This window comes from Wolffia australiana, chromosome 11 (assembly GCF_029677425.1).
Source record: "Wolffia australiana isolate 7733 chromosome 11, ASM2967742v1".
NCBI classification, from domain to species: domain Eukaryota; kingdom Viridiplantae; phylum Streptophyta; class Magnoliopsida; order Alismatales; family Araceae; genus Wolffia; species Wolffia australiana.
The window spans coordinates 10,314,779-10,341,731 of NC_135845.1; the positions used below are offsets into that span (position 1 = coordinate 10,314,779).

The 26,953-nt window shown below is 41.1% G+C and overlaps 1 protein-coding gene across 1 annotated transcript in view; it reads left to right on the plus strand.

Moving 5' to 3' along the window:
• Positions 1–2,715: 2,715 nt before the first annotated feature.
• LOC144709333 (DEAD/DEAH box RNA helicase family protein) overlaps positions 2,716–26,953 on the plus strand; it is a 42,016-nt gene continuing 17,778 nt past the window's right edge. The window contains exons 1-16 of the mRNA XM_078582865.1: positions 2,716–2,810; positions 4,615–4,695; positions 4,787–4,901; positions 7,327–7,854; positions 7,934–8,046; positions 10,195–10,429; positions 10,928–11,091; positions 13,843–13,924; positions 14,096–14,185; positions 15,011–15,244; positions 15,649–15,720; positions 15,881–16,030; positions 16,092–16,235; positions 17,030–17,185; positions 17,939–18,022; positions 18,099–18,671. Coding sequence (XP_078438991.1) covers positions 4,622–4,695; positions 4,787–4,901; positions 7,327–7,854; positions 7,934–8,046; positions 10,195–10,429; positions 10,928–11,091; positions 13,843–13,924; positions 14,096–14,185; positions 15,011–15,244; positions 15,649–15,720; positions 15,881–16,030; positions 16,092–16,235; positions 17,030–17,185; positions 17,939–18,022; positions 18,099–18,671 — 2,814 coding nt within the window. The 5' untranslated portion in view covers positions 2,716–2,810; positions 4,615–4,621. The remainder of the gene's footprint in view (positions 2,811–4,614; positions 4,696–4,786; positions 4,902–7,326; positions 7,855–7,933; positions 8,047–10,194; positions 10,430–10,927; positions 11,092–13,842; positions 13,925–14,095; positions 14,186–15,010; positions 15,245–15,648; positions 15,721–15,880; positions 16,031–16,091; positions 16,236–17,029; positions 17,186–17,938; positions 18,023–18,098; positions 18,672–26,953) is intronic.

Here is a 26,953-nt window from a genome sequence, read left to right on the forward strand (position 1 = left end):
TCATTAAATAAAATATTCGAGTTCATTATTATTCCGTGTGGTGTTTTTAATGAAGTCCATGAATATGTGCAATGACATAGTGAATTATGATGAGATCATAATATAGTGATCACTAGTCTTTAAACATGTATTCTAAATATTCCTATTCGATGGATAGTTGAGACGGACATCGAATTATCTAGATAGAATAGCACTAGTTGATCCTGCTTATACAATAAGTATAGCTGATCCTGTAGCTATTATTGTGGCGACACCAAGGACAAATAGTGGGTGCTCTTTGGCGAAAGAGTTCACTGAATTGATCTGTACGAATCCCTGAATGGTATTATACCTAAACGTCAATCAAATTGATTCAAGTCATGGTTGTATGAATGATCCACTAACTTGAGACACCAAGGACATCTCATGAATGGACGACTATGTTTTGACTATGATTTGCGGGCCTCTAATCACGGGATTCAAAAAAGTTATAGATCGGATATAGTAAAAAGCTTACAGAGATGATTGAGTGGTCAAGATGGGATCATCCGCCCTCGGTGTAAGAGGAGATTGACTCGCGGAAGACGATGCAGAAAAAATCTTGGCCTGGGTAGTGAAGATATTGGAGAAGGCGTTCTCCAATGATCCCCGTTACGCATCAGTACTAATCGAATGACGGATTAGGGTTTGACTATAAACCACACCCTTAGTCATTCGAGAGTCTCGCGCAAATGATGGATTATACAAATACGGTAATCGATGATGGTAAAGGTTCCATGAGAGAGTTCGAGACTACTCGGTATCTTCTAGAGCATGAGGTGTAGCCTGGCACCCCACGGGCTCGAAACTTAACCTATCGATTGGGTTAAATCGATCCTTATTTAATTGATCTATATGTTGATATAGTTAATTAACAAGTTGGTTAATAAATATTATTGGGTCGTTAAAGTTATTAACTAGAAAAATACATAAGCCTAGAGGGTCACAAGCACAAGGTCATAAGGGCATTGGTGGATATATTTTACTTTGGTATTTAAGAAAAACCTTAAGTGAAATATAAAGAGGGAAAAGGATCTCATTTTAAGCACCCATGCAAGCCTGATTTTAAAGCCCCCTCCTTTCTTCATTCTCTACATCAACCAAGGAGAGAGTCTCCAAGAAGAGTTGAAGAGGAAGAGGTGGATATCCAAGCGCCGAGTGATCGCGTGGATACTTCTAGAGGCCGGACCCCTGAACGGCTTCAGAACGATCTCAAAGTGAGCATGTCAAGGGTGGAATAAGTTCCCCACAAAGGTACACTCAATATTTTGTTTAAAAGATTGATTGTGAATCGATAGACACGCTTCTGCATCCATGGAACGTGTTTTCCATGGACGAACCAAGGCATCGAACCCAACAATATTTTGGTTCAGATCATAAAAAATATTATCATCACTGAAAATATCAGTCATTAAGATCTAAATGATTTTTTGATTGAAAATGAGATTACTATATGAATAATATTCATGAAAGTATTAATATGATGTATATTTATTGAAAAAAATTAAAAATTTTCCATTGAAGACATCATATAGTTCTATTATATTAACAAAAACTATTAAGTACTTTCATTATACTGGATTGATTTTCATCTACAAGTTATTTTTAATCATTGAAAGTTAATAAAGTATGAGTTTAAAATACACGGAGCTAAATGATCATTATAGTTTGAGGTTAAAATTCATCCACTTTTAGGCTAATACTTAATTGAATTACCTTTTTAATCATAGACCATGCCATGAATCCACAAGAAACATGATCTCTCTAATATTGCAAGGACCTAATATGATGGAATACTTTGAGAAACACAAACTCATTTCTTGATGAACATAATTCCTTTTAACAATTCAAAAATATTAGGTGACCAGCACTTAATTGGTTGTATGTTTAACAAATCAACAATCACTCACTCGCATACTAGAGATCAAAAATTAATTATTTCATGCAATCTTAGAAAAACTTTTCCCACTCCCACATTTAACAAAATTAGGCCCCAAAACCATAGTTGTGCATTCTAACATACCAGAGATACAGGTCTATTTGAAACAAAAAATAGTTGTGGATCAGTTACTACTCACTCTCATATTTGACATCAAATTTTATCGATTTCATGGTATCTTAGAATAGCTTTTTCCACTCCCAAGATCGAAACTAGATTTTTCCCCCAAAACCATAGTTCTACATCATAGAAAATCACAGATATAGGTCCATTTGAAAGAAAACCATAGTCGGGGATCACCTATCATTCACTTTCAATTTTGACATCCAGTTTTAACTATATTATGCTTTATTAGAAGATCTTTTTCCAATCCCATTTGAAATAAAATAAGCCCCCCAAAACCATAGTCATGCATCAAATCACAGATGTAGGTCCACTTGAAAGAAAACCATAGTTGGGGATCACCTATCATTCACTTTCAATTTTGACATCCAATTTTAACTATATTATGCTATCTTAGAACATCTTTTTCCTCTCCCATTTAAAACAAAATTATCCCCCTAAATAAATAATTGTGCATCCCCCCAAGCCAAAAACATAACCAGATGCAAATTTCCTTGGCCAAAGTCTGCCTTTAAATTTTGATGGTTTACTCCCTCATAATAATTTGAATATCAATATGATAATGAATAAATGAAATATATGAAGTCTAGATTTGGCTAACAGTATAAATACCAGAGCCTTCATCTGTTTCCTCTGCCTCTTGACAGTTTATACAGAAGCAGGCCAACTCCCCACTCCTCTGCGCGTCATCGAAGCCGACGATCTCTTTCAACAACGACGAGCAGCAGCTGTAAGAGATTATCTGCATTAGATTGGTTCTGTAGTTTTGTCTGGCGATTTTGTCTGCTTTTTCCGCTCTTTTACCGTACTGAAATCAGGAGAAAAACAAATGTTTGGATTCGATCCCCGACTATCAGATGCCAATTCACGCTTAGGCTTGAAGCTTATTCGATTCCGAACTTGCCTCACTTTTCTAGTTGATGCCAATTTCGCTGAATTTCTCTTCATAGTGTCGGAGAAGAACTGATTGATTCTTCATGGTCTTCTTGAGAGGAGTTATTCGTTTACTGCTGAGGGAAGTATGCGCTGTTACTGTGTAATCATACTTACTCGCGGCGTTCTTCTGTAAATGTTTTTATGAGACTCACTCTCTTCGTGATATTTGTCATTTACTGAATCGGAAATAGTGCAGCGAAAACTTTTCTATGCTTATCCGTTCACAAGGTCGATTTGTCTCCTTTTTCTTCTCCAGAGGGAAGCTTGAAACTATCTTTGAACAATTTCTGATCTTGTCGTGGTTGACACTTTTGACAGCTTTATTGTTCTCGATAACTTTCTATCCTAGTTTTTTGAAACCCGTATTTTTTAATTTAAGGGTAAAATTGTAAAGAAGGTTTCTGTCCGTCATCGCATGCTAAAGAAGAAGTAACCCATGACCCTTTTAAATTGACCTTTTAGTCTCCTTGCTGAGTGTGAGTTTTTAATTTTGTCCGATGCCTGTTGTGAAATGGTAACACGCCAGAAACTAGGTTGACTCTGGGTCAATACTTATATTTTCTAAATGTAACATTTTGAGAGATCAAGTGATGGTAGGTCTCATAATATGTAATTATATCTACTTAGATATATTTCCAATTTTTATCTTGTTTTCCTGGTTAGAAGGTAAAATATCACTCAGAGAGAACGTAAGTGTTGGGGGGATGAGACAGAAGTGAGCTAGGAATTCGGGGTCATAGAATGAACCGTGAATTCCGATTCTTGGTTCATGCGTATCCTAATCAGTCTCTCCAACTCATAAGCCATGTATCTCAATCCTTGCTGCAACAGTTCTTTTTGAGCGGATCGATAAATCTTTGGATTGCATCTCAATCATATTTTTTTTGGCTCATCCAAGAAATGTTGCTTGCTTTTGTGCGACAAGATCTATAAATAACTATTTAAAATACATATTTATAATTATACAATATTAATTTCCAAACCTGATTAATTACACAAGAAACAAGAATCCAGTTAGTCAAAGTAAAATAAGCCAAAGAGGTTTTCTAATCTCCCTCATATAACTAAGGTTACACGAGTTTTTTTAGAAGTCAGAGATGTGACCGCTGAAACTCTCTTGGATTCGGATTTTAATCTCCGAACCTGTTATTTAATCTATAAGCGACGTTAGCCCCGACTAATAATTTACGTAGGTTTTACATTTCTATGTCGCTCAAACTCTCTTCCTCTCTGCATCTGCACGAATTGTACCCTGCTTTACAATCCGCCTGAGTCAACATCACATTGAAGACGTAAAAGCATCTTTCAGTTTTCTGGCTTAATGAGTTTTAGTTCTTATATTTCGTCAGGGAATTATCTCAATGGCTTTCTTCGTTTACCATCTCATTTTCCCTTTTCTTCTCGGTCATCTTGTTGTCATACTTCATTGCCTGATAATTTTATATAAAATGAAACTATGATACTTGGACAGGATCGTGAATCGTGTCATAAATATTCCCACTTAGATCTACCCGGAGAAATTTTCTTATTTGTTATATATCACTTCAACTTAGAAACAATCGGGTGACAAACAAATATATTCTTTACTTTTATTCCAGATTCTGAATGAGCCAGTTGATGAATCCACTGTCTTTGGATGTTAGAAGAGGATGCCGATATCTTTTCTTCAGGGATATGGGGTACAACTTTTTTATTAGAACCGTCTTTTTGAGCTATACATGATGTTTGTGCGAATTTTTATTCGAAATATCTTTTTTATACTTTTTACAGGCTGAGAAAATTCATATCTTCGGAGTTCTCAAAACGCTGTTATGGATCAAAGCTTCTATTATTGCGGGGGCTATCACAAGGTCTTAGTCTACAAAGTCCTGGAATCCTAAGCAAGGTACTGATTATCATTAATAAACTAGATGGGTTTCCTTCTTCCTTCAGCGTAAGATTTCCCTATTGTGTGCTCCACAACTGCACTCAGGATTCGCTATTTCAGTGAAGCAAAACTGTCTTCTGTAAACGTACCCTCAAAATTTCAGAAGGCTTCTCATTCTTATTGTAGGTCCTTTGTCATTCTGATTGGAGACACATTTAACTTCCTTATAACCATTTACCTTTGGCGACTTCAGATGATGATTCTTTGTATCCTGAAATAAGTGTGAGAAGGTCACAAAATAAATGCCCTTCAAAGGTTTCTTCAAATTCATCTAGATGGTGTGTAGTAAACATCTTGGAATTATATCCTGTAATTCTTGCTCGAATGGAAATGATGTAATCGATGACATTTCTAATGGACTTTGGAAACTGGTGAATTTAATCAGCTTGTTATGACTTCATATATTTTACTCCTTTAAAAAGAAAACCGATAACTTTTAGAATGAAGCAGGGAAGATCCCAAAATCATACTGTATAGCTTGTTGACTGTGTGGCAGATAGGTGACCATTTCAAATAAGTGTATCTGAATTGGGATTTTGTATCTGTGCTATGAAGGGGGTAACCTTAATTTTTCCAAAAAAGCCCTTCTTTTGTACGTACCTTTGGTGTGGGCCACAGTTCAGTGACTCATCAGCTTAACTTTTTCACTTTTAAAATATTGTGTTTGTTTGGCTGGTTTTTATTTCCCTCTTAAATGAAGAAAAATGCTGATGACTTGTGAGCTTAGTGCTTTCATTAGTTAGGTCCTTCACTCCGGTGAACCGTGTAGAAATCTAGTTGTAGACAATAAGTGAAAACCGAGCTCCGTAAAAGAAAATGAGAATTCACATGACTGAATGGATGTCTGGGATTCATTTTGTGAGGAATCGGTTCCCCGCCTTATGATGCCTTTGGCTACTGGGCAATCACTACGTACATCTAGGAACTCTTCAGTTTTACCGTTCCAACTCCATCTTTCTACAAAGCCCTAAATGTGGTTATAGAAATTTTCTCTCCAGCCCCTTTTCTTATCCCTCCTATGTTGGAGGACAAGCGCTGGGAAAGGAGCTGTAATGGAACCTAAAACAGCTTTCTTACATTTGATAACCTCAATCTCGGGTGGCCTGTGAGCACTAATACTCTGATAATTTCTGTGGACATTTGAATGATTGGAGGTGGAAGGGCAATGGGATAAGGCTGCCATCCAGGGAGCAACGGAATAAACCATGGAAATAGTAGATAGTGCAACTTCATTGACATTCTCTCTGACTTAAAAGGCAGATAGATTATAAAAATTATATAAAACCCAATACTAAATAGGTAGTGACACTTTTAACCTTTCAGTCTAACAAGTTCCAAACTAGAACTCTACAATCGCTGATAGCGTGCCCAAGAAAAGGAGTCGCACATAACTCCTAGATCACTGATAGCGGACCTTTTAAATAAAATGGAGGGAGAAGGATTTCAAGAATTAAGTTACCCTTTTTGAGTCTGGTAGCTGCATGAGCAGGCTGAGGCACGCTTCTTCTGCTGATTGTTGTCAGCTTCCTCCACGGGGAAGAAGAAGTTGAAGCGGGATACTCCCAACCATGCTGGTCAAATCCCTTCGTCAATCTCGACAGGGAAGCAAGGTACTGCATCTGGCATCAGAGTAACTTTAGATGGACATGACTATGGAGAGAAGCCGTTTGTATGAAGATTCTACTTCCGTTGCCTCAGGTACCTGAGAAAATTATATTATCTGTTATGAGCTTCTTTCAGTGACAGAAGTATATTATGCTGATTCTGAAGGCTAAGTGTTCGAGTATCTGTTGAATTATTGATGGAGTCCTTCTAGAGACTTATTTCAGAAGACGAGTCAACGGTAAGCTCAGTCTGCAACTGAGCCTTAGGTGGGAAACATAACAGATTCTTGAATGATTGTAGGGTTATCGATACCCTTTCTGAAGACATTTGATGGACATGAGATGAATGATCATTGAAGTTCTTCTAGGCACTATTGGATTGTCTAGCCATCTTGGGGGTGAGGGTTTCCATATTTGGCAATTCTTGAAGCTTAGGCTGTTCTTGCTTGTCATCTTGCTCTTCTTCTCTCTTCTTTCTTGAAGCTAGATAGATCTCCATTTGGAAGTTTCTTAAAAAATCTATGTCCCTGGTGGCAGAAGATTACCCAAGGTTTCTTCTTAAACCATAATTTAATATTTTGACTCCTACCATTCAATTTTATTTATTTTAAATAGATATCAAGATCTAGAGATAGTCTAAACATAGTTCTTTCATAAATTTTATAGTTTACTCTATATTTTGAACCCAAGTTGTAATTCTACATTAAGCTATAAGTACTGATGTAGTGTGGACTACACTTCCATTCCTGCTCATTTGGTACACTTGAGATGTTTTTCAGGTTTCAGTCTTCATGGGTTTTGATGACGTTGACGAAGGCCGTGAGATCCCCCCGGAAAGGTTTCACCATAACACCAAACATTTTCTTGATGAAATTGATATTGCGTCGTCATGTGCCAGATTTCCAAGTATTATCTTGGGTAATTCTTCTCTAGTTGAGTTGTATGATGTTGAATGTGAAGAGCCCGAAACAAATCTTCCGGCAGTTAAAAGCAGTAGTGAATGGCTCCAAATATCAGAAAGCGTAATCTCAACTGAGTATGAATTATCAAATGTTAGCCGTTTGCTAGAATCATCTTCTCCAGATTCCAATCTCTTTACTTCAAGTGAAATTCAGTTGCGCTCGTATCATTCTAAGCCGTGTACTCCAGACCCTGGAGAAAGAAAGCCCTCAAGAAATAAGTCAACCAAAAAAAAAACAGAAGCTTTTATAAATTCCCCAGAGTTTATATTGGATAAACCAATTAGATTTCTACCAGGACTGTCAGCCAGATGCTGTCGACAACTTGAAAACTGTGGTTTTTACACGGTAACTTTCAATTTGTACAGAACACATTTTTAAATTACTTACGATTTGATGATTGAAAATATTTAATTTTAATATACAGGTACGGAAATTGCTGCAGCATTTTCCTCGTACATATGCTGATCTCCAGAATTCTCAGGATTCCATAAATGACGGGCAGTATTTAATTTTTGTTGGAACGGTGTTGTCTTCCAGGTAAAGATGAGTGGTGACCAAAACTTGAGGCTAACTAAGTTGAACTTGAGGCTAACTAACTTGAGGCTAACTAAGTTTATATATGAATCAAGATGATATTTTTCTGCTTATTTTTCTCATTCAATGCACCATATTTTTTACCATCTCTTGAAGTTGCGTGTCAAAAAGTTCAATAGTATTTAGTGTTTGGCAGTAAGTATTTCGCTGTTAGTTTGATATTAATTTGATTTGTGAGATATCTTGATTGGGTTAATGATATGATATTTTCAAAGAAGTACAAGAGAAGGAATAAGGAGCTATCCGGTCGACGGCCCATTGACCGCACAACCTGACCAAAGGGGGCAGAGTCCCTACAAATAAGAATAAAGTCCATAGGGAAGGCATTGAGTCTCTTCTTGAATCTGCGGGTAGACGGTTACACCGTCGGGAAGGCCAGAGAAGCAGGGCTAGCCTGCAGATCTGGAGAGGGAGCTTGGCCGCGGAGGAGCCACCTGATCCAGAGAATGAGCTTCGCTGAGGAGAAGCCGTCTTGATCGCCCATCTCCCACATCTGAGTGTTATATTCTACATGGTTTGAGTTCAAAACCCATTTGGGGAAACTATTGGTGACTTTCTTGAATTACAATTTGAGAGTAATCCATTGATACTATATTTCTGTATCAGTTAATCGCAACTACGAGTCAAAATCAGGGATTTTAGCTGTCGGGTTTGAATTACGATAATTATTTTCCTGAAGATGTTGAATCGCTGCTGTAGTCTCTTTCCCTTGTGTCTCTCTGACACCTTTTCACCTACTATCAGACTTTTTGGCGACCAAATATCAGGTACATATGAGGAATCGTTGGCTTAAATATTAGCTGCAGGATAGTGGGCCTTGGCCCAGAAGGTAAGCAAAATATAAGAAGACATTCTGATTGTCGTCACGTACAATTGACAAATAGGCCACTTCTACATGTGGCCTATTTATGTAGGAAAATCAAATAAGAAAAACGTAGTGACCCACGCCAATGGGGCCCATTAGAAGCTAAGAAATGGACCCCGATAGTCCTGTGGATCTCGTCAGGGTAAATCAACAATATAAGAAAATATAATGTAAATGAGTAATATTGTGATGTAGATCTTGAAAGAAATCAATGTAGATCCATACAAAATGATGTGGAAATTGTCAAAAAGAATCCTGACGCAGGAAGTTGTCTGAGGGAATACTGTGCATGGTAGAGAGGAAGAGATACGAGGAAACAATGCGGTGGAGGTAACAATGAGATGGAACGGGAAAATTGGAAGACGAGCTCCCTCCTCTTGATTGCAGGCTGGCTCCTGCTCCCCAGCTTCCAGTTGCAGCCTGCAACTGATTCTTGAGAACTATTTCTGTTGATACCTTTTCTCTAGCCATCCCCCCCTTTATTTATATCTTCCAAGAATCTTTACTGGACGAGTCTTCTTTTCCTTCTTTGGTAATTCTTGGAGAAGAAGCAACTCGTATCATATTGATGCATCCAGCTTGTATCACAAAAAGGCATTAACCAAGAATAACATGATTGATCTCAATTCCCATCAAATCATGAAATGTCCAAGAAAGTTCTGATGAATCTGTCTTGAGAGAGAGAGATGAAAAGAAAGATAGAAATGGAACCCCCATGATGGATGAGTTCCCCTCTGTCCGCGGATGGATCCTCCGCTCCTCCGGCCTCCAGCACTCTGTCTCTTCGTCCCGATTCTGGTAGACTTCCAAGAAGAAATGCGATATTCCTTTCCCGCGCAGGTTACCTCTTCTTTTAAACTGGTTCACACGTGCGAGGACTCGCATATGTGTTCTGGTTGGTGAATTTGTCTTATAAAGAACGTGTCAGATATAATTTTTTTTTACAAGAAGAGGGAAGATCGCCTGAAATCAGTGAACAAACCAAAATTATTAATAATATATGAGTAATATAAAGTGTTGTCTCTGGGCTGAAGAAAAAAGATTAATTATCTTTGCCTATTTTGATTGTGAAAAAGGTTTAGCTGTCTCTTGAGATTTGAATATCTTTTAACTTGGTTACCATCCTTGATTTTTTTTTACATCATTTTTTTTCTCCCGTCACGTGCTGTCTCACTGGTTCATGAAATCTTACAATTCGTGGCATAAAATTATCCCCTCCATCTCAGGGGAATCAAAGCTGGGGTTTCTTTCTCGTTTACTGAGGTTATCGTCAGCTGTGAACTGGAGGAAGTTAAAAACTCGTCTGAGGATATTGATGATGGTGGCTGTAGTAAGCAAAATAGATATGTTTACCTACACTTGAAGAAATATTTTCGAGGCACTCGGTTTACAAACCAATCATTTCTTCGAAGTCTTCAGTCAAAGTACAAAGAAGGAGATCGCGTCTGTGTTAGTGGCAAGGTGAGAAAGATGATTACATTGAAGTTTTTCATGTATTTTGGATCTTTCAAGTGTTGAAGTGAATCAGCATTGCATGATAGATACAAACAAGCACATCTGAGGTTATTGTAATTTAAAGTCTCTATGAGATTCTCTCTAGCTAATGGTGGACAGAAGGTTCTGCTCATCTCAAACTGGAATTATTAGTCCTTACATTCGTTTAAATTTAATTCTTTAACGTGGAATTTTCTCCTTCGAATATGACATTGTCCTTCACTAAATTTCTTATGAAATTTTAGACGTAGTTAGGGTACTCTCAGGTTTCAGTTCGACTGCACAGGACTGATCTAACAGGAGATGCGTTCAAAAAAGCCAGTGTCCTGTTGAAAATTTTCTACATTGATACACTTCTTGGCAAGGTTCAAGTGAAAGAAATCCAATTCTAAGAGTGGGAAAATGTCCTTTAAAAGATATTGTATGCCTTTCCCCTTTCTTTTTAATGTGATATTTGGAATACAGGTGAAGAAACTTCAAACTGATCATCACTACGAAATAAGGGAATATAGTATTGACATTATTGAGGAAGAGGAGGGAAGTAACCTACAGGCTGAAAGAAGACCATATCCGCTTTACCCAGCAAAGGCAGGACTAACTCCGGGGTTCTTGAGGGATACCATTTCCAGGTACTTTTTCTGTTCCAAATAAGTGAACCGTATCAACATCTAACACTATTATTTCATTTCTAATTACTATTGTTATTAATTACATATGTTTCTCTTCCTTCTTCTGTTTCTTTTCTTTCTTTCTTGTTTGTCAAACGATGCAATACAATTTTTTTCTTTTTTTTGTGAAACGATGCGATACAATCTGTATCAAATTGGAAAGGAAAAGATCAAGAAATGCAACTTACAGATGTAATATCGCAATTCCACAGTAAGATCCTTCTTCAGAACTCCTAGTGGATGCAGATCCTCCTGTAGCTAGCTCTCCTTGTTGGTATGAACCCCTTCAGAAGACCCTTGCCGCATACAGCTGGTCTTTCCAAGATCTCCCACACCCCTCCAAGAAGTCTAACCGCCAACAGATGCCTTTCTTGTAGGTCTCACCTCTTATTTACAGGTATCATTTATTCCCTTACCACTCCCAGTCAAGACTGGGAGTTAGTGGCCACGTCAGCACCACATGGGGCATCAGGTCCCCTGGTGCCTGTTGACTGGTTAACATCCTTTATTTGGCTCCCTTTTCTTTTTCTTTTCTCATATACTCTAATGGGAACCGTATCTAGATGATTCCTCTTATTTCTTCTCTTTCTCTTTTCTCTCTTATCCGTTGGCACCCCTCAACGTCACATAACCATCAATGTCACATCAACTTTGATGACAATGTTGATGCTTTTATGTGGTAGATATAGATGACATTAAAGGAGGTTTTTTTCCGTATGGGCGGTTGATGTTAACTATGACAAATAAGTCCATGACGGCTGACACCGTCAAAGCAATTGTCAACATTCTGTCAACATCGATGTCAACGTCGATGGGATGTCCCAAACCCTACTCTCTTTATTGCAGTTAATATCTCGTCTTGAAAGTGGAACAAAGCTGGATGCACTCTTGAGATCGATTGGATTTTGGTGGGAATCTATGGAGGATTCTTTGAAGGAAATGTAGGAAGAGAGAGACACGAAGATGGAAGAAACCAAATGACAATAGGCCCAGATTGGCTCGTGGGCCCCCTCTGGCAGGGTGCCCTTGCCAATTCCACAACTGCCTTCTGGTGCTTTAGTGTAGGGCTACAAGTATTAAAAAAGAACTAGTCTTTGGATGAAAATGAACTGTCCAGGATGCCCCTGGACAGGGGTTGGTGATCCATTCTTTTAAAAAAAAGGGTTGGTGATCCCAACAAATTCCATAGCCATGTGTGAACCAGTACCCTTTAATAGTGTCCTTTGATTCTCTCTGTTATTTTCTCTTTCAATTCTGATTTCATTCCTGCGACATGTGTAATTCTCCAACTGAAAAGGTCAATGAACATATTAAGTATGTGTAGTCCTATTTCTGTCAAGAATCAGGATTTGGACATCATACAGGATAAAAGACGATGCGTCCTGGTAAAAGCTAGCAGTTTGACCTTTCTCTTTCACAAATTTAAACTTTCGTACAACATATGGACTTGGTCAATTCCCTTGATTTTGACTAGTTCCACTGTTCGGCGAACCGATGACATGACCTGAACTAAAATTTAATTGGTTCTGCTAAACGAATATATGCTTAGAATTTCGATTGAGTTATATAACCTTGAAGCGGTAACTGCTAGTTTAATCTACAGTTTTTGTCCAAGAAATTGCATCTGTCAAATCTAGGGGTATTTTTGCAATTTCCATCTTGGTATTCCTATCCCTATATATTGGTAGGCAACCCCTGGTTTAAGAGATTTGCATTATTTCAATGGGGAGGATTCCGTCTGCCACCCTGGCCTCCTCTTGTTCCTCTTTTCCTGGTTTGCTCTCCCTCTGTTCTCCACTTCTATGTATTTTCCTGGCCTTTCTATTTCCTCCCCCTATGGAGCTCTACAATATATCAAATAAGAGCACTGCCTAGTACTTTTAACTCATTAAATGGCGAGTGCCCATGCACAATAAAGCATCAAATGGCCTACCAGTTCATTTAAGAAGAAAGAAATTCGTAGTTTTAATCATGCTCTTTATACAGGAAAGCGATTGCCTTTTTCCATTAATTCCTTTTTTATCATGGGGACTGCCTTTCAAACAATTTGGAAGGGTTTCCAAACCATTGGATCATTTTCTTAGCGTTGTTGATTGGATGTAAAGCTCATTGAAATTCTGATTTGACTTAACAGTTGATTCCAAGATGTTCTGTTATTCTCTCAACTAAAACTGTCTTCGTGTTCTACTTATTAAAATTTTAGGCTTCGCTGTCACTGCTGCCGAGAACAAGAGGACAACGACTCGTTGATGGTGACGGAAGATTATGACAACTAGTCATCATCCTCTTGTCTTTCTTGCCAGTTTTAGTATTTCTGATGACAAAGGCCGATGACGAGTCATCATCTTCTCCTGTCATTCGTCCACTACTGAATGACTGGTGACAGTGACCTCAATCACAAAGAGGGATGATGTCAAACTTGCCATCGTCCATGAACAGTACCAGTATCACCGAAGTTATAATTAGACTCTCATTTGGTTAAAAGTAGGAAATGATTCTTTGCCTCACCTCCAGCTATAGTTTATTGAACAATTCACATAATTCTGTTTGACATAGTCTCAGGGACTTCATCCAAAAAAGTTTTTTCATCTGTATGCATCTGTGGAATTTTTTCCTTGTGCATATGTCAGAAATGAGGCGTCCATAGTTTTTTATCCATGTTGATCCATTTCTTGATAAATTTACTTATCCAATTTACTTTTGATATTACAGAATCCTGAAGGTTTTGGAAAGAGAAATTGATCCTATTCCCTCTGAAGTTTTGAGTGAGTTCAATCTGTTGAATCTTCGTGATGTAAGTTAATTTTTGTGGGATTCATGCGCACGCTTCTTTCAAATTCAGTTTTTTGTTGCACGCATGCATCAAATCTTCAACCAGTAAATTGTCCATCAATCGTTTTACACAAAAAATTCAAGTTCTTTCCCTTTTAACTAATTCCCCTAAACTATTCAAAAAATTGAGCAGGCCTATGTTGGAATTCATCAACCCAGGGAGTTTGGTGAGGCTGATTTAGCTCGGAGAAGACTAATATTTGACGATTTCTTCTATTTACAGGTAGTTCTGTTTACTAATGAAAAGAGACTCATAAACTATATCATGTTCTTTAGGTTAGTTGTTTGCAAATAATACTTCTGGTTGACTTCAATCGATTACTTGACTATTCAGAATGATTATTCCAGTCTCGTTATGAATGCACATGGTTGTTCTCGAATGAACGATGCGGCTAAATTGCCAGCAAACGTCTGTTCCGAGTATTGACAGTTGTCTGATATGACGCCGTTGTATTTAGGGATATTTCTGTCTTTTTAGCCCTGTGTCATTATTTAGTGTTAGGTCAGTCTCCTTAATATATATATGCACTTGTCTTTGAAGGGAAGCGAACAGTCATTAGAAGAATTGTGTTTACATCTCCCTTCCTATCCCCAGCTGTCATCTCCCTCATTCCTCTCAAGTGTTCTGCAAATGAAATCACCTACAGCACTGGCAATGACTCCAACATCTCGTCCCCATGAAGATCTTACTGCCAATAGGTTTCAGGGATGGGAATTGACAATTTTTGCGTCCCCTTCCCTCTCGCCCCAAGTATTGAGATGCGGGATGCAACATGCCGTGGACGTTTTTTTCCCAGACTGGATGCCACTAGGATGGTACACCATTGGGTCGGGATTTGGATCCATAGATGTGTATCATGACATGCCTCGTCCTGTCCCCTCCTCCCATCTCAACCTGAGAAGCAGTGAACTTCACAGGAATGCATCCCCCGTCCAGCCCTGATGCCCCATATGACGACTGCAAGGTCGCAGTCATATCATTGACTAGTTTTTTCATCAAGGCCTGTGCTTTGATCCCAAGTTACAGTTTGATGTTTGGCCTTCCTAGCTGGGAAGATTATTTCAGATGCTTGCAGCTCTGGGAACGCAATTTGAAAAGGAGAGTTTACTTGACAAGTACATTACGCAAGGCCTGGACACCATTTCAACTAATGAGTGGTCCTCGCTCACAAAGAAGTTTCTGGAGGCGCTTCCGTATTCTCTTACTCGCAGTCAACTGGATGCTGTCTCAGAAATCATTTGGGATCTAAAAAGGCCTGTGCCTATGAACAGACTCTTGCAGGTATTTAAATTTTCATTGATCCCCTTTTCTTCTTCGATTGTTGTCTATTTTTGGGCACCTGTAAAAATTGAATCCTTTAGCCTGAAAATCCTGAACCGTGAACCATGATCATTGAGATATGAATACCAAAGCCTAATCATATATATATATTAAAAGGAGAAATTGTGAAGCATTCAATATCTTCCAGATCTGTACCAGGAGTTGCTCATAATTTGTTATTTTCTTAGTTGATAATTTTTTACTCATAGTTTTGGACTAGCATGATCCCTAAATTATGAGTCACAAGATGATAGATTTTCTTATTCATTACTGATTGATCATTACAGCATTGAGAGCAAGAAACAATTTATACATCGGCACTTAAACTGCGTGTAATGCACACTTTTTCTCTAATTTTTCATCAGGGTGATGTCGGCTGTGGGAAAACAGTAGTAGCTTTTCTTGCATGCATGGAGGTCATCGGATCAGGATTTCAGGTTCGTAAGAGGATCTTATTAGTGAGGATATCTTATTTCACATCTTAAAACTATTTCATTGTTCAGTCTTGTCTGCCGAGTGAGAAGAGGTGCATGATAGATTGTCACAAAGCTGTTTGGTGTTGTTCTCGTGAACCTTTAGAACTCCATCTCATTTCAGGCGGCGTTTATGGTTCCGTCAGAACTTCTTGCTATGCAACACTATGAGCGTTTGCTCTCTTTACTTGAAAATATTGAGGAGGAAGAGAGGCCTTCCATTGCCTTACTGACTGGATCTACGGGTGCAAAGCAAGCAAGAATGATTCGGCAGGTATTATAAGTTGAGGATATCTATATTTAAAAATTAGTATTAAATCCTTTTTCTTTTGTAGGATCTTCAATCTGGAGAAATAGATATGGTGATTGGAACGCACAGTCTTATTGCAGAAAAGGTGGAATTTTTTGCATTACGTATTGCAGTGGTCGACGAGCAGCAACGGTTTGGCGTGATCCAGAGAGGTAGATTCAACAGCAAGGTAGTTTCTACTTGGAACTAGATTTTTTATTGTTATTGTATGATATAAGTTTGATGACGGTCTATCAAGAATAAAAAAGTATAACGAAAGGTGGGGAAGAGAGGGAAGAAGATAAAGAAGCAGACATTCAAGAACTTTCTAGATCCAGCAATCTTGATTCTCCTGTCAATTATGAGTAGGGCTCCCAAACTCCAAGAAAAACCGAATTTCATGCATTGTGATACGTCTAGGTTCGTATCGGAAGGAGTAGAGGACGAGGCGAGGTAGGAATTCCCAGGGTGGAGAGGTGAAACGGGAAGGGTAGGGGAGGAGGCCGAGCAGGGGAGGTAGGGATCGGCCGGGGGACGAGCCGCCTGAAGACGCAGTGAAGCAGAGTCGATCACGAGGACGGGGATCGTAGAGGGAGACGGAGCATGGATGTAAGGAGAGACGAGAGGGGAGAGAGGACCAACATTCACTTAAGCAAATAACATTCTGTCTGCCCTTCTCCAAGGAGGGCTGTGCTATTTAAAGGGAACATAGAGGGAAAGGAAACATAGAAAACTGACGATAATGCCCTTCACGCAGCCAGGGGATCTTATCACATTGACAACTAGTCCAGATACATGTGTAATATTTACATCCTTATTATTTCTCACCCATATGCCTAACTGGGTCATTTGGCTTGTTTTTTGGGCTGCCTGGTTGGGCCTTTTTAGAACTCTACCATTTTCTTCATTTCTCAGTATAGTGGTTTTATGATTGTACATAAAATCAGTCTGATTCACGCTAAACAATTGCTCCCTTTGCCTCAGTTGTATTATGCCTCGGGGGCATCAAGAACGGATTCCAAGGAGTCCGATGAATCTGAAGATAAATCATTCATGGCTCCTCATGTTCTTGCTATGTCTGCCACTCCAATTCCGAGAACACTTGCATTGGCTTTGTATGGAGATGTGTCTTTGACTCAGGTCCCCTGTTATGCCGTTTTTGATATATTTCCAGTGCTTTCATTTCTTTTAATATTTATAATTTTCCTTTAATTCGACTGAGAGAAGAAGGGTTATAAGCCACAGTTGCTTTCTAACTCCTATACTCTATTATAAATGAGGAACAAAGATGAATTTAGTCTAAGAAATGGCGCTTGTCAAGCGTTCATCAACGGTAAATATCATATTCCCTCGTTGATTTTTTAGGGAAGCTCATGATTACATTGAAGTTGACAGGGTAACTGCTGATGATTGATGAGGTATAGCAAACGGCTTATGCCCTCCATCAACTTAGTTCAATTTCTTGTAAGAAAAACATTAAGCCCATCAACATCAACCCCATTAACTGCCCTAGTTGACATTGAAGTCGACATTGACTTAATTTTTAACAGGTGGAAGATTGATGATGACCTTGACCTTGATACCATGAGTAATATGTCCTTAGTTTTTTCTTCCGATTATGAAGTCACAGCTCAGAAGTAGTGGAATCCTTGTTTCATCAACTCTCTGTCAATGTCAATGTCAACGTCAACGTCAATGGGCTGACCTCTTAAGGCCAATTACATTATTTTTGAAACCCTAGTTTTTTGAATATTTGATTCCTACTTGACTATCTCTAATAAATCAATAGCGTCCCTATTCTGTGACATTTGAGCATGATGACTTGAATGATCAGTTTCTGTCTTGATTCAAAATATTTTGATCAAGAATTCCCTAAATTAACCTCCTAAACAGATAACGGACTTGCCCCCTGGAAGGTTGCCCATTGAAACTCACGTTCGGTTTGGTGATGAGTGCGGCTTGGGAGAAGTTTACCAGGTGTTTACATTTTAATCCAGGAAAAAGATATTCCTTTTATAAGTTTGGGTAGATATTTAACTATCTGTGATTGTAGATGATGCTGGATGAGCTGAATGATGGTGGAAAGGTCTACCTTGTCTATCCAATCATAAAAGAATCTGAACAGCTGCCTCAGCTTCGTGGCGCTGAAGCCGAATTCGAATCTATATCTAGCAGATTCAATGGGTTCCAATGCGGTCTTCTACACGGTCGGATGAAGGGCAACGAGAAAGACAAGACCCTTCACAGATTTCGATCAGGAGAAATTCAAATCCTTCTCTCCACCCAAGTTATTGAGATTGGCGTCGATGTCCCTGATGCTTCAATGATGGTTGTTATGAATGCTGAGAGATTCGGAATCTCCCAGCTCCATCAGCTCAGAGGGAGAGTGGGAAGAGGGGAAAAGAAGTCAACTTGCGTGCTCCTTGCTTCCACTGCAAGTGCCGTTGAGCGTCTGACGGTTCTAGAGAAATCTTGCGATGGATTTTACCTGGCAAATGCTGATCTTATAATTCGTGGGCCTGGAAACTTGCTCGGGAAGAAGCAGTCTGGTCATCTACCTGAGTTCCCAATTGCAAGATTAGAGGTGGACGGAAGCATTTTGCAGGAAGCCCATCTTGCTGCCTTGGTAAACTACTTTGATCTTCAACTTATGCCTGTACACTTGATTACTCAATGGGTGTCTTGAGAGCACATAGAATTATTTCTTATCTTTGTTTTGCACCATCTTTTGTTTCATTGTTTTTATTTATTTTAATTGTTAATTTTTTAATTTCTGTTTTATTTTATTTAATTTTTTGATTGCCTCTATTGCATTTTAAATCCGATCTTTTTTTTTGAAAAGTGATATAAGACGGTCACCTGACAAAGCGGTAACCACCCAAAATTACATGTGAAGATATCTAAAGATCCTTCAATATGGTCAACCCCTCCCTCATCTGGTTACCCCTTGAGGGAACCATGATGCCACGAGGCCCTCGACCTCGTGGGCGAGCCTGTCCTTGGACACCTTGTGTCCCCCTGAATATTGCCTCATTGTGGTGTAGCCATATTGCCCAGAGCACTATCATCGCTCGACCCCCTTCCTCCCTCCTCCTAGGGCCCTCTTGCCTTAAGAACTCCCAAAATACCCCCTCTGTCATCACATTCACCACCAGCTGTGATTGGGTGGCCCAGATTGAGCAGGCAAAGGGCCAAGAATAAGGGATTGCAGTCTTTGTCGCCACTAGTGCATAAAGTACATGGTGGGAAGGTATCAGGACACATTCTCTTGCGGAAGACGTGCGTCACTGGTCTCTTGCTCAGTAAGACCCATCCAAAGGTCTTTACTTTTACTGGAACCTTTAGGGGCCAAATGGCCCGACATGCCTGGATAGTTGATTGGTCTTCATTTCCTTGTCAGATCCTCATGTTGGCCTTTCAAACAGAAAAGGGAGCCCCTGTCCAAACCCATCTGTCATGTTCTCCATGGCTTGGCCAGCACTGAATCAAGGCTTGTTGCATGCCCAAGAAATTCGCCACCTCTGGTCTGATAGGGCATCGTCTACCTTCAGAATCCATGTGTTGCCCCGACATTCCTCCATTGTGGCATCAGGGCATCTGACCAGCGCACAGAGCCGAGGGAATGTCTCCCTCAAAGGGCCATTGACAGACCACAGGTCCTTCCAAAAGCGAAATAGAGAGCATCTCCTGGTCGGCCACAGAAGAAGTCTCTATCTTGGGGGAAAATCTGTCAAAGGCCTTGTCAAAAAGGCGATGTTCCTCTGCTTGGGGCCGCTTTCTCATCCCAGTTTAAACCCCGACCATAGCTGTCTTGCAGAATTTGGAAGACTAGGTCCTCCCGAGGGCGCATGAGCCGTTTTACCCACTTTGTCAATAATGCTGTGTTTATGTTTTGTTGGTGTTGGATGTCAAGACTCCTCATTTAGTAGGTCTGCAGACGATATCCCATGCCACTAGTGCCAGCCCTCGACCCTGGTTGGGCCTGGCACCTTTCCATAAGAAACGACACATCAGGCATTCAAGTCTTTGACTGATTCCTGCTGTCATCTTGAACACTGAGAGGTGGAAGTTGGGAATTTATGACAGTACTGACCTCACTAGCACTAATCAACTTCCTTGGACAGTACCTTGGCTTGCCATCCTTCCAGCTGTCTCTTGACCATCTCTACCACTGGCTATCAATCTACCTCAGTCATCCTCCCTGTGTTCAATTGCACTCCCAAATATCTCATAGGTAGCCTTCCAAGTGGCGTACCTAGTGTGTCTGCGCATTGCGTCGCCTCTTGCGAGAGGCCGCTACCCACAAATTCTGACTTAGCCTGATTGATTTGCAAGTTAGAGAAGTCTGCAAATAGGTGAGTAAAGTGAAGTTCTCTGCCTCCTCCACCGAGCCTTCTATAAAAAAGTAGGGTTGTCTGCGTACTGCAGTAGTGGAACAACCTCGGGATAGTGATAAGCGCTATCAGAAGAAATACCAGAGAAGGAGGACCAGATCTGGTCAATGATATGTTGACCTCTCCAACTGACTAAAAGAAAGGAGAAGGGTGTCGCCTAGCTACCCTATAAATAAGAAGCGACCCCTGGTAAGAGAACATATTCTTTTCTTGGTAGTTCTTGGCAGTTACGCTGAGACTTGGGAGCTGCGGAGGGAGCTCGCCTACCGCGGAAGGAGGAGTCCGCCCTGGAGGGAAGACCGCCCTTGGATCGTGACTGAGCGCCTACCGGGGAGGAAGGAGCCGTCTGATCTGAGCTTAAATCTCGCTATTCCGGTCATATCGCTATTGTTGGAACATTCTTGATCTGCATTTCAACTACTTTTACCCCATTGTTACTAGAGTGTAACAATCTGGTATCAGAGCCAGTATGTTGGACCAGGAAGAGGTCAGAGGAAAGTCCAGAATTGATGAAATTCCAGTACCGCCCAAGATTCTTACAGGAATTCTGCAACAACTTCAAGCAATGAACTTAAAGTTGGAGGCCAACCCAAAGGGAACCGACCAGGTACGGCCGTGTACAGATGAATCAAGACCGGGTAGCAGAACAAAATGTGATGTTTAGAAAGGGTGATTTACCTTACTTTAACAGGTCTAACGCACTGATATGGCTCAACTGCGTGGAAAGGTTCTTTAAAATCCACAGATTGACCGACGAAGAAAAATTGCAACTTGTTTCGCTTCACATGGAGGGATCAGCTCAAGGCTGGTTTATATATACAGAAGAAAATCTTGGATTCGGGCATTGGGCAGTGTTCCGCCAACATTTTGAAAAGAGATGCAACCTATCAAACCGATCATTGTGCACACAGCTGATGGACCTAAGACAGACAAGCACCGTCTCTCAGTATCGATCCGATTTTGAGGATTTGGTGGCTTTCTTATCGCACGTACCCTCAGACATTCAAGAAATTGCATATCTCAGGGGACTGAAGCCTGAGGTCAGAGTGGAATTGAACAAATATAGGCCATTTGGAATTCAGGAAATTATGGATTATTCTATTGAGGCCAAAAATAATTTGGCCATATTGGATGGTAAGGATTGCCAGGATTTGGCTAACACCAACACTGCTCTTGTTGTTCATGATAAATCCAGGAGAAAATATTATACACAAAGGGGAGAGACTTCATACAGTGGTCAACAACTGAGGCTAAATCAGGTACCTTCTAGGAACGAAGTTTCTCAGCAAGGAAATAAGAAGAAGCTGGTCAAGCTATCTACAGAAGAGTTCTTGCAAAGGAAAGAGAAGGGTTTATGCGATCAGTGCAATGAGAGATATACTCCAGGGCATCGTTGCAAGAAAAAGCAAAGTATTTACATGTTGGAAGAGGTGGAACCAGAGGAACTGCCTATTTCAGAAGAAGACTTAATGCAGCTTGATGAAGGACCATTATTTGACGGCGAATTTATATCTGTCCAAGAAATCAAGCCCTCATCAAATACCTAAACCAGGTGCATTTAGACTCTATGGCATTATCTTCAATCATCAAGTACTGATTCTCATAGATGGGGGCGCCACTTTCAATTTCGTCAAACCCTTGGTAATTCAGAAACTTCATATTCCAGTTCGCCCTTATCATAAAATCAGTATTACATTGGGTAACGGACACCGCAGGCTTACTGAGGGGATTTGCCTTAATTACCAGTGTCATTCCAGGGACTCCCAGTTGAACAAAATTTTATTCCTTTTCTGCTAGGCAGTTGTGACATGATTCTGGGGGTTCCTTGGCTAAAGTCCTTGGGTTGGTTCCACTGCAACTACATCACCTGATGATCAAGTTCTACATTCAAGGACAGATACACAGGATTATATCAGATCCTGAACTAAATTCTCTAAGATTCTCCCAGTTTGAAGTGGACAGCGCACATGAGGAGTGGGAAGAGCCGATCCTCCAAATCAATGAAGCCAAGGCTCCTCGATCGAATTCTTTCCATGAGGTACATGCTTCCTCACTCGACTCAGGTTTACATCGGGTTATAATTAAGTACCTACATACTTTTGAGCCATCCAACACATTGCCATCCACAAGAAGTTGTGTTCTTCAAATACATTTGATACCTGGTTCAAAACCAGTCAACAAAGGACCTTACTGATACTCTTATTTACACAAGAGTGTCCTAGAGGAATTGGTCAAGGAGCTTTTAGATACCAATGTGATACAACACTCTAACAGTTGTTTCTCAAGTCCAGCACTACTAGTTAAGAAAAAAGATGCGGGATACAGGTTATGTGTTGATTACAGATCTCTGAATCAAATGACCATACCCAATAGATTTCCGATACCTATAGTTGATGAACTCTTGGAAGAGCTACATGGAATGACAGTTTTTTCTAAAATAGACCTGAAGTTCGGGTATTATCAAATCAGGATGCATCCCAATGACATCCACAAGACTGCGTTCAAGACACACCATGGGCATTTCGAATTCAAGGTAATGCCTTTCGGACTATCAAATGCCCGGCTACTTTTCAAGCACTCATGAACTCAGTATTCAGTTCGTACCTTCGCAAATTTATTTTGGTGTTTTTTGATGATATACTCGTCTATAGTCAAAGCATGCAACAACATGAGAAGCACCTAGCCATAGTATTTGATCTACTTTCTGAAAATCAACTCTATGTTAACCGAAAGAAGTGTTGTTTTGGGAGTGAATTTATAGAATTCTTGGGGCATGGAATATCAGCAGCAGGCGTTTCGACGGATCCCAGCAAAATTGAAGCAATTCAGAATTGGAAGTGAAGGAATTAAGGGGTTTTTTGGGGCTTACCAGTTACTACCGCCGATTTGTAGCAAATTATGTGGCCATTGTCCAACCTCTCACTGCCCTTTTAAAGAAAAATTCTTTCAAATGGACAGCTGAGACTGAGCAGTCATTCGTCCGATTAAAGAAGGCAATGACAGAAACTCCTGTTCTTAAGCTACCAAAATTTTCTATTCCTTTCAGCATAGAAACTGATGCTTCAGACCAAGCAGTTGGAGCAGTGTTATTACAAGAAGGGCACCCTGTTGCATATTTCAGCAAAGCATTTCCTTGCATATCAAGGTTCAAATCTGCATATGAAAGAGGGCTAATATCAGTAGTTTGCGCTGTACATAAGTGGAAACACTATATGCTATTTGACAAGTTCACCATATATACTGATCAGTTCAGCCTAAAATTTCTCTCGGAACAAAATGAGGTGCCACTGCAGTATTACAGGTGGATATCAAAACTACTGGGGTACAACTTTAGCATCCAATATATAGCTCACAAGAAGAACATTGTAGCTGATGCAGTATCTAGATCCACTCAAGAACTCAAAGGAGAGTGCAACTCTTTATCTAGGACGCATTGGCTAGACAAGTTGATACTTACTCAAGAAATCCGACAAGATCCCAAACTGAGTGATATCATCAAAAGGGTGGAATCAGGATGTGAACATGTACCGCAGTATTCACTTCAACAAGGACTACTACTTTGGAAGGGAAAAATCGTTTTACCGCCTACTTCTTCCTTGATCCCTCAAATTTTAAAAGAATTCCATGATTCAAATATGGGTGGGCATGGTGGGTTTTCTGCGAACCTACCAAAGAATATCTCAGCAAGTCAGGTGGCCAGACATGAGAAAAACTATTAAATCGTATGTTAATCAGTGTCATGTGTGTCAACAACACAAAGCATCAACACTGTGGTAGAGTCCTCGCTCCCGCTAATGTAAAAGCTACTTCAGAATGAAACCCAAACAAATATGTCCTTCCATCAAGTCAAAATATCCGGAGTGAAACACAGGGAGAGATTTGGTGAGGGGAAAGGAGGGACAAGAGGGCACCGGCGTCTCAGGTGGAGTCGCGCCGCGCAGCTAACCCTTCGAGCGTTCCGTCGCCTGGAGGAGAAGGGCAGGAGAGAGAGGGAGAAACAGGTTAGGGTTTCGGGAAGGTTCAAGGAGGGGAGAGGGAAAGAGAAGAACGTACCACTATACTCGCCGTCGTCTTCTCCGTCGCTTCCCCCTTTTTCCATCGAGTGCGCCTCCGTAATCTCTGCCCTGATGGGCTCCGTTGCAAGTCGTGGGCCCTCTCGCGGCCCACGTCGTTTCCTCTGGTAGACCCGTAATGGGGTCCTAACAATACTCCCCCCTTGCAGAGCCAACTTGTCCGCAAGTTGGAAATCCGGGAAATGGTCCTTGATCGTGATTGCGTCCTCCCATGTCGACTCAAAGTCCAGAAGGTGATGCCACTTGATAAGCACCTGGGTCCCTATTACTGAGTGTTTGAAACCAATCACCCGCTCCAGGGTGAGCTGCCATTCCAAGTTTTCGGAAAGTGTGGGAGGGACTTGTTGTGGGGTGGCTGCTGGCCCCGCCGCCTTGCGGAGTTGAGAGACATGAAACACCGGATGAATGGTGGTATGGGCTGGTAAGTCCAGTTTGTAAGCCACCAGTCCCACCCGTTGCAAGATGCGGTACGGCCGAAAATACTTCGGCCCGAGCTTCTCATTCGGCCTGCGAGCCAAGGAACGCATGCGGTAGGGCCGCAATTTGAGGTATACCCAGTCCACCTCGTAGGTCACATCCTGCCGATGTCTATCCGCAGCGAGCTTCATTCGGTTCTGAGCGCGGAGGAGGTGTGCCCTCAGAAGATCCAGCATTTGATCACGATTGGCTAATAAGTTATCCACATCTGCTACTGGTGATGTTGGGGAACCATAACGGACAAGGGTGGGGGGTCTCGGCCATAAATAAACCAGTCGGAACGGAGACATCTTGAGAGACGAATGATAAGCTGTATTGTAGCTATACTCAGCCCAGGGTAACCACTTTGCCATTCCCTCGGATGCTCGCCCGCGAAGCACCGAAGGTATGTCTCGAGGCCGCGGTTGACCACTTCAGCCTGGCCATCAGTCTCTGGATGATACGCGGAGCTCATGCGAAGTTGAGTCCCTTGGTGGCGGTGTAGCTCTTTCCAAAACGTGCTGATAAAAACTTGCCCTCGGTCAGACACCAATGAACGGGGTATGCCATGCAGGCGGACCACCTCACGAATAAATAATACGGCAATGTCTTTTGCTGTAAAGGGATGCCGAACGGGGGTGTAGTGACTATACTTACTCAACCGATCCACTACTACCATGATGCAATTGAATCCCCCCGAGCGAGGTAGGCCCTCTATGAAATCCATGGAGAGATCTTCCCAAACTTGATTGGGAATGGATAGCGGTTGCAGCAAGCCAGCCGGCGCCAGGTGAGATGATTTGTTCTGGAGGCACGTGTGGCACTGGTTAACAAGTTCTTTGATATGTCGCTTCATGCCCTGCCAGTAGATTGCTGCTTTATTCGTTGATAGGTGCGCAGGAATCCTCCATGTCCCCCGTCCGCATGAGAATGGAATGCCTCCAAAAGTGCAGGGATGAGTGTCGATGAAGATGATAAAACAAGACGTCCCTTGAATAATAATAATCCTTCTCTGATAGTGTAGTCTTGAATGGTAGTATTCCCGTCCTTGAGGTCTGCCATGAGTTTCTGGAGAGCTGTGTCGCTCTCTATTTCACTGCGAATAATGTCGACAGCTTGCCAAATCGGTGCTGAAATGGAACACAAGGTAGCTTCTTCCATGGCGGGAGATCGGGACAGCGCATCCGCCACTTTGTTCAATCGGCCTTCCTTGTAACATATATCAAACGAAAATCCCATCAACTTTAGAACCCACTTATGAAATGGACCCGGAACTTCTCGTTGTTCAAATAAGTGCTTCAAGTTGTACTGATTGTAAAATGCCGAAATAAAAGATAATGCCGCCACTTCTGGACTGCCCACACAATGGCAATGAGTTCTCTCTCATAGGTGGAGCGTGCTCGGACGGTGATGGGAAAGGCCTCGCTAAAGTAGGCAATCGGGCGTCCCTGCTGCATGAGGACTGCACCCACGCCAAGCCCGGAAGCATCGGTTTCAATGCAGAAGTGCTGGGAGAAGTCCGGCAAGGTCAAGACCGGCGCCGCTGAGAGTGCTCCTTGAAGAGTGACGAAGGCATGTTGACTCTCCTCATCCCACTTGAAGGCGTCTCTCTTTAGCAATTGAGAAAGAGGCCACGCCAACGAGGCATAATTAGCCACAAACCGCCGATAATAGCCCGTTAAGCCCAAAAAGACCCGTAACTGGCGCACATTGCGGGGAATTGGCCACTCCAAAATGGCCGCCACCTTGTTAGGGTCAGTAGCGACCCCTTGAGCAGATACCACGTGACCCAAATACTCCAGCTGGCCTTGGCCAAAGTGACCTTTCTTGGCGTTCACATGGAGTTGGTGGTCCGATAGGACCCTGAAGACGATGTGGAGGTGGTGCTGATGCGATGTGATATCCTTGCTGTACACCAAAATGTCATAAAAAAAAACCAGTACAAACCTGCGCAGAAAAGGCTGGAGTATCCGGTTCATGAGGGC